Raw genomic sequence first — 8,051 nt, forward strand, 5'->3', positions numbered from 1 at the left:
CCCCATTCCAAGCCAGGAGTTTTAATTGAGGACAGATACCAGGGTTATTTTCATCTTTGTCACCAAAGCCCAACACAGAACTATGAAACGGGTGATATTTTTTAAATGACTGATGAATTCAGGTAACTTCCTTTGCACTCCATGTCTCCTGCGGTGTCTCTACATTAAATTGCACTCTTGCACACTGTAAACAAAGAATGTTGCCTGCAACTCCATTTCTACAAGGACCAGGGCATCAGCTACTGCAGTGGCCCACCAACAGTGCACCTTGAAGGGAATTCAGGATGGAGAAAAACAAGAAGCATTCCATGCTTTGGATGCTGGCCCTAGATATTTAAGATGCATATCTAAGGAATAATTTCAATGAACCCAGAACCCATCTTCTGGGACTTCCCTGGTGGTGCAGTCGTTAAGAATCCGCCTGCCAATGCAGGGGACCACTTCCTGGTCCGGGAAGATCCCACATGCCGTGGAGCAACTTAGCCCATGCGCCACAACTACTGAGCCTGCACTCTAGAGCCCCCGAGCCACAACTACTGAAACCCGCGCGCCTAGAGCCCATGCTCCGCAACGAGAAGCCACCGCAATGAGAAGCCCGCGCACCGCAATGAAGAGTAGCCCCAACTCGCCACAACTAGAGAAAGCCCGTGCTTAGCAACGAAGACCCAATGCAGCCAAAAATAAATAATTTATTTTTAAAAATCCCAAGTTAAAAAAAAAGAAGCATTAACTTGAGATGTCTGTTTTTGTGATTAGCAGTAATCTTTTGATGTTCAACTACGTGGTTTTGTTTTGTTTTTCCCCCCAGAAAAAAACTCATATATATTCTAGCTCCGCCCTTGCCTCTTCAGGGCAGTTCCTCAGAGCTATCTGAGAGGCTGTCTTCCAGGCTATAGTCCTCAGTAAGGTCCCCAAAAAGAACTTAACTCGAAAATTTTAGGTTGTGCATTTTTGTTTCAGTTGACAACATCTAAAGTCCCTGCTTATCAGGAAGCTCCCCAATAGCTTCCACCAGCGCCTGCCACCCAAGTGATCTCTGCAGAATCACAGCTGCTCAGAGCTGGAGAGAGGCCACTTCCAGGTGTTGGAGACGAGGATGGGTTCTCACTTCACACTTAGATCTGGACTATGGAGAGAAGAACTGGAGCACTCGCCCAGAGAGACTGAATATCCAAGAGACCATTCAAACCAGCAACAGGAGAAGCAGAACTCTGACTAATGCTGATATCTAAACCGAAAGGCTCCAAACCAGAAGAGAGTCATTGTTCACCGGAGGAGTATTATACATAACTTTTTATTTACTGCCTTTCCCACTAGACTAGAAGCTTCACAAGGCCAGAATAAACATTCGTGAATAAACTTAAATGAAAGGACGTGTGTGGGCACACAATCGGCGACTAGTAAGTGTGACCCCCTTTCAAAGTCCATCTAACCCAAGCCGCGACTCGCGACGCTTCCTGAAGTTGAAAACCACAGGGCTAATGGAAAGTCTAGGGGCTAAGGTCGGACACCCGGGTTCCTGCTGAAATCCACATCACACCCTTTTCTCCCCTCCCTCGGCCATGTGGGGCTCAGCCTCCCGCGACCCCCTCGCGCGCCAACCCCTCTCCGCCCCGTCTCCACCTTCATTCCCAGGACATCACGATAGAAACACGCCGTCTGGAAGCGGTTTCCCACTTTGAACACGAAGTGCAGAGCCCGACGAGTCGCCATGACCAACCGTCACTCGTACAGCGCCGCACCGCCCACAGAGGACGCCGGCGCGGTAGTGACGTCACAGATCGCCGCGGGCGCGCCCTCGTGACGCAGCTCACGGCGCAGGGGAAGATGGCGGTGTTGGGGGAGTGCGCGTGTTGGGCCAGGCGACCGTTGCTGCCGGTGGTGCGGACTTGGGAACTCGACGCGCGGCGCTGGGTCCGGGCGCTGCGGCGCAGCCCCGTGAAAGTGGTGTTTCCATCAGGTCAGGTCGTGGAACGGAAGCCCGGTCCCGGGAAGCAGCCTCGGAAGGCGGCGGCAGAGACCAGTCCCCGCGAACAGCGACTGAAGCAGTCGCGTCAGGTTCCCCCATCCCAGACCCCCAGCACCTGGGAAGAGTCGGGGCTTCGCTATGATAAGGCTTTCCCTGGAGACAAAAGGCTGAGGTGATGTGTTCCTGAGACTTGTCGAGTTTTCTCGTTTCTCTTTCCTCCTCAGGACGAGACCTTGACCACTTTCCTCCCGTTGGAGGACTTCTTCCAGCACAACTCGCTGGTTTTTATTATGCACGAAGGGCAGGATAAGTGTCTTTCTAACAGTTCGTTTCTTTCCCTGCGAAGCTCTTCATGTCTGTTAGAACTAGGTGTGTCTCCGTAACGAGGATGTTGGTAATTCCCCGTCTTTTTGTTTCCACCCACAGCAGTGTGATGACAGTAGTTAAGTCCAGGCCATTTCGGGAAAAGCAAGGGAAGATCCTGTTGGAAGGTCGTAGGCTGATTGCAGATGCTCTCAAGGCTGGTGCTGTGCCCAAAGTGTTCTTCTTTAGCCGTCTGGAATACATAAAGGAGCTGCCCATTGAGAAGCTGAAGGGTGTTAGCCTCATTAAGGTGAACTTTGAGGACATCAAGGATTGGTCCGACCTAGTAACACCACAAGGAATAATGGGTCAGTGGTTATCCAGTGTGTCTGTAGAAGTAGAGACTTGGGATTATTTGTTCATATTTGTCTCGGGCAACAAATTTTATTTAAACCAAATTCAGAATATTACTGTGCCTAACCTTTTCTTAAGACATCCAGAAAAATACAGGTCTCAAATCTGTGCATCTTGTATTTTCAGTGGAGACTCAAGCCATTTTTTTGTCGTTTGTATTGTGGTTTTTTTTAATAGTCTCTAGGGAATAATCAGTCTTCCTCAGACCTTATTTTTTTGGGGTCACTTCTTCAACCTTAAGTGTTCAATTAAAAATTAAGAAAATGTTGGGAATTCCCTGGTGGTCCAATGGTTAGGACTCGGTGCTTTCACTGCTGTGGGCCCAGGTTCGATGCCTGGTTGGGAAATTAAGATCCTGAAAGACACGAAGCACGGCCAAAAAAAAAAAAAATTAAAATGTTTACTAAAAGATTTAGCCTCCATTTCCACAAAACCTCGCCAGTGTGGTAATACCTATATATTGTTGACCCCCTTATTCTAGAAGCAGGTGTGAGCAGTAAGCTGCAATTTATCGCCCTGTTTAGCCTGTTGAACAGGAAACCTTGTCTTCATTTGATTGAATCCAACTCAAGATTCTAATAGACTGTCTGTTAGCACTTAGAAAGTCTTTTTTCTAAATATGGAAAGACTAAACTCTTTATACTTTTTTGACATTCAAGATATGAGAATCGAATGTGTGAGTGTAGCGATTTCTCTTGGATAGTAAGGGATAGTTGGGGCAGGGAGGCCGTTTTCTTCAAGATTCTAATGTTTAGGCCAGGGCCTCTCACACCAGTTGTGTGTGCATATTCCCTGTAGTGGGCTCACTGTACAGCTATTAATTGGGAGCGGAAATTCTGGGGACCGTCTCTTTTTTCTGTAACCCAGCAAGTCCTAGGAATCTGTGCCCCTGTGCCCAGAACTCTCCCGTAGGGTGGGGACTTGGACTACTAAAGTCCTCCACTCAGTCTAAGTAACTGTGCTCTTATTAGCTATAGTTGTCCTTGGTAAGGACCCGGGTTTGATCTCTTGTCGGGGAACTAAGATCCCACAAGCCATGCAGTGAGGCCCAAAAAGAAAAAAAGAATAACTGGGTTACAGAATAATTTCATAGAGTGTGATTTTTTTTTGTTTTTTTTTTTTAGGTAAAAGAAAAAACACTTATATATGGGTAGATGGACATACATGTAGGGAGATGCATGGAACAGGTTCTGAAAGGATACACTCCAAGGTTGAAAGCAGTTATGAGGGAGAGGAGGGCACTGAATTTCTCGATCAGAATGTTTTCACCTAGTATGTAATTAAGTACACAAAGAATGATAAATAAATGAAAAGTCAAATTACTCCCCATGCCCACATCAGACAAATGAACCACGTTTTTTGTTTCTTTAGGGATTTTTGCCAAACCTGACCACGTTAAGATGACATACCCAGAGACTCAGCTTCGCCACACACTGCCCATATTGTTGATTTGTGACAATCTCCGCGACCCTGGGAACCTGGGGACAATTCTGCGATCTGCTGCTGGTGTAGGCTGCAGCAAAGTGTTACTCACCAAAGGTAAGAGCACTTGTTACTGGGTGGATTAGGTGGACGTTTGTAAGTGAGCCGGCTCTGTGGGCAGACATGCATGTATTTGAATCTTGGATCTGTCCCTTGGTAGCTATGTGTAAGTAAGCAGTATTCTGAATGTCAATTTCCTCATCTGTAAAGTGGGCATAACAGAATCTACCTGGTAAGGTTGTTCTAAGGATTGAGATGATGAATATCAAGTACTTAGCACTGTGCCTGGCACACTCATTCATGTTGATTATCTTTAAAGTTATTTTGACATCTGCTACGTTATTAAAGAACTTATAATTAATCAGGGAAGAAACAGATGCTGGTTTGAACACTTGGTTGTCTCCTCTCGTCAGAAACGGGAATTAGTAGCCTTGGTTCCAAACAGACTTGCCTAACAGTTGGGACATGCCTAAAAGGGCTATTACAGCCTGGGGGGAGCGGGGAGGGAGAGGATCATTCATCAGAAACAGTCAAGCTACCATTTGGTGTAAACCGAAGTGGTCCCATTGCTGAGACTCGCCTAAATTGCTCCGGCCAGCTCCTCCTCCCAGTCACACCTTGTTGGGATGCATCTCTCCGCTGGGATGAGTGAGGTGCGGGGTTCCATCAGCAGTACCCCACTCACCTGCCTCGTTGAGACCTCTGAGAGCAGGTGTGGTCTGGGAATGCACCTGTATAATCCAGGCAGTGTGGTTTCCACATTGATGCTGGCGGATGGTGTGTGAGAGGTAGGGAAAGAGTAGGAACACTTGGTGTGGTGGCCAGTGTTGACACCAGGATGAGGGGGAGTCTCATCTTGTCCCTTGCTCCCCACCGGTGGAGGGGTCAGACTAGATGGCGCCCCTCCAGTCTGGGCCCCTCTTCTGCCCACCCCTCCTGCCACCTCTTGGCACACAGCCCACCTCCCATGCCTTGTCCCTGTGGTTGGGGGTCCATGTGAACAGTGTACATTCTGCATGTCTTTTTTTCCTTTTTAAACTTGGTTTGCCTACTTAACCTATCCTGAAGTTTGACAGGCTAACTTTTAAGATAACTTATAATGAGGAGACTCGTGCTAACAAGTCGGGGAGGATAGTGGATATGTGGTGCCCTGGTCCTGCTGTCTCCCGACCTGTGGGAAAGGCCAAGTGTCTGCTGATGCATAGAGGTAGTTGGGTTTAGCACGACTGCACGGAAGGGAGAGGAAGTGTGTATGGAAGAAAGGGCTGTGGCCTTGGTTCTCCCTGGATTACTGTAATTGCCTCCGATCTAATTTCCCCATTTCTAGCATCTTCCTTGCTCCAATCCAGATTCAACATGGAAGCCAAATGGGTCTTTCTAAAACATAAACCAGATTTTGTCACTACTATGCTTAAAATCCTTCAGGGTCATTATATTGTCTTCTGGATAAAATCCTAAACTCCTCAGCCTGGCATACCCAACCTCCTTTAAATTGGTCCTTTCCTGCCTCTGGTCTCATCTCCCACCTCACCCCCATCCCACCCCCACTCAGTAATTGGCCCAATTACCTTACTTAGTTTTTCTTCCCACTTCTGTAACTTTGTCCTCTGACCCGGTCATTCTCTGACAAAACCCTCCTAGCCTTCAAGATCCCGCTCAGTGTTGTGTTCTCGGGTGGTTTTTCCTGATAGCCCTGCTTTGTACAAGGGTTTTCTATTACCTTGTTCATGCTTCTTTTACATCAGTTATTACTGATAGCGTAGTCACCTGCTGAAATGGCGTCCCGACGCCATTGCCCACTCCATCATGAGCTCCTTGAGTTTGGGGACTTTAAGGCTCTCGCATCTCCCGTCCAATATCTGGCACGTGTGTGGTAAATGTTTCTTTTGTTTGTTTTGTTTTTGTTTTTGACCTCACCACATGGCTTGTGGGATCTTAGTTCCCCGACCAGGGGTGGAAGCACCGAGTCCTAACCACTGGACCACCAGGGAATTCCCTGTGTGTGGTAAACGTTGAAGGGATGAATGAAATCTGTTTCAGCACTAGCAGGAACGAATGCTCCAGGACCTGGGCTGGACACCGCCATAGCTGGGGAGGCAGAGGTCCCAGCCACTAAGAAGGCCACGCTAGGACGTTTTTTGCTTTATCTCCTGATCCAGAATTAATCTGATTTACTTCAAAGTCCCCATGTCTGGGAAGGTTTGTAATGTTAATTGGATCCTTTTATTTTCTAGGCTGTGTGGATGCCTGGGAACCCAAAGTGCTGCGGGCAGGTATGGGCGCACATTTCCAAGTGCCCATCATCAACAACGTGGACTGGGAAGCAGTGCCCAACTACCTGCCCACCGACACCCGCGTCTACGTGGCTGACAACTGTGGCCTTTACACGCAGGCCCAGGCCCAGGCCCAGATGTCTAATAAGGCCAGTGACTACGGCTGGGTATGTGACCGACGACCCCTAAAGTTTCACAAGTATGAGGAGGAGGAAGAGAATCTAGAAAGTGCAGCCAATAAAGGCTGGCTCCCTGAACTTGAGGTCCAGAGTTACGACTCAGACTGGACAGAGGCACCTGCAGCTGTGGTGATAGGTGGGGAGACCAGCGGCGTGAGCCTGGAGTCCCTGCAGTTGGCTGAGAGCACAGGCGGCGGGAGGCTGCTGATCCCCATCGTGCCCGGTGTGGACAGCCTGAACTCGGCCATGGCTGCGAGCATCCTGCTCTTTGAAGGGAAGAGACAACTGCGGGTGAGGGCGGAACACTTGAGCAGGGACGGGAGTTACCACTGAGAGGGGACGTGGAAGCCAGTCCTCAGCTTTAGGTCGTCTCTGTGGTTATTGGAAAAATAAGAACTTCCCTGACTTTCTGCTTAGCCTCAAAAATACCAAAGGTCAAAATTCCTCCTGAGATCTCCATCTTCCCACCGACTTTTATATATGTGTGTATATGTACATTTGTGTGTGGGTAAGAGAGAGACAACATAAGTAAATGCTCCTCATGGCTGTATGTTTTTAAAAATTGTCCACCAAGGAGCATCTTTGTGCCCAGAAAGTTGCTGAGGGCATCACCTTGGGTAGGGAGGACACCTCCCTCCACAGCCGGGGGTGCTCTGCAGTCGTGGAGCGCTGGTTAGAGGCCGGCCGTGGTCACTCACTCCTGTGATCATTGGTCAATGGAAATTAAACCCCTGTGAAGTGTAGGCCAGCAGATTAAAAAGTTTTATTTCAGTGTGGTCGGTGGGTCTCAATGCCTGTCTTTTCATCTTTGGCCTAGTGATGAGGACATTGCTGAGATTAATGACCCAGGAAGCTGAGGGCTACAGGTGATGGCGTTTAGCTGGCTCTTCTTTTGGCTTGGCTGTGTTAATCTCTGTGGTTGTTAATTCAGGCCATGACTTAAACACTGTTTATGTGTGACACAATTTTTTTCCCCCCATTTCTGGTGAAAGAGCTGAATTCATCAGGTGGTATTACACCTTCTTAGCACCTCTGCAGATATCTTTTTGAGAACTTGGTTCAGAAAAGGAGGAAACAGTTCTTAAATCTTCAGCTTAATCCTGCATCTGTCAGCAAAGCTGTACCCTTTTTACTAGCTTCCTGCTGTTAGTCCTACTTTGTATAACACTTTTGGTTAAATGAAATGACTTACTTGTTTACATTAATCCCCCATCCTGCATAAACAGAACTGTTAGGAAAATGCCACTGTTCCTGGAGGCTGTGTGAACAGAGGCTTCTGCGAGGGGAGAGGCTGAGGTTCTGAGGATGAGAGCTTGGGGCCCTTGAGCCCACAACTCTGCAGCAAGACCCTGCTGTTCTTCTCCCTCTCACACCCCCAGGGCAAGCTGGCTCCTTACTCACCAAGTGCCAGCGGGATGTAGCCAGGGACAC

General features: G+C 48.2%; 2 protein-coding genes across 2 annotated transcripts in view; one reads left to right on the plus strand and one right to left on the minus strand.

Annotated features, from left to right (window-relative positions):
• GLOD4 (glyoxalase domain containing 4) overlaps positions 1–1,861 on the minus strand; it is a 22,627-nt gene extending 20,766 nt beyond the window's left edge. Inside the window, exon 1 of the mRNA XM_007183825.3 lies at positions 1,624–1,861. Within this exon, the coding sequence (XP_007183887.2) occupies positions 1,624–1,713 (90 nt within the window). The 5' untranslated portion in view covers positions 1,714–1,861. The remainder of the gene's footprint in view (positions 1–1,623) is intronic.
• MRM3 (mitochondrial rRNA methyltransferase 3) lies at positions 1,828–7,396 on the plus strand. Its single transcript, XM_007183826.3, has 4 exons — positions 1,828–2,141; positions 2,396–2,640; positions 4,058–4,225; positions 6,403–7,396. Exons 1-4 carry the CDS (start codon positions 1,828–1,830, stop codon positions 6,951–6,953), a joined length of 1,278 nt encoding a protein of 425 aa, XP_007183888.2. The 3' UTR covers positions 6,954–7,396.
• The last annotated feature ends 655 nt before the right edge of the window (positions 7,397–8,051 follow it).

The sequence above is a fragment of the Balaenoptera acutorostrata genome, chromosome 20, assembly GCF_949987535.1.
Source record: "Balaenoptera acutorostrata chromosome 20, mBalAcu1.1, whole genome shotgun sequence".
In the NCBI taxonomy this organism is placed as follows: Eukaryota; Metazoa; Chordata; class Mammalia; order Artiodactyla; family Balaenopteridae; genus Balaenoptera; species Balaenoptera acutorostrata.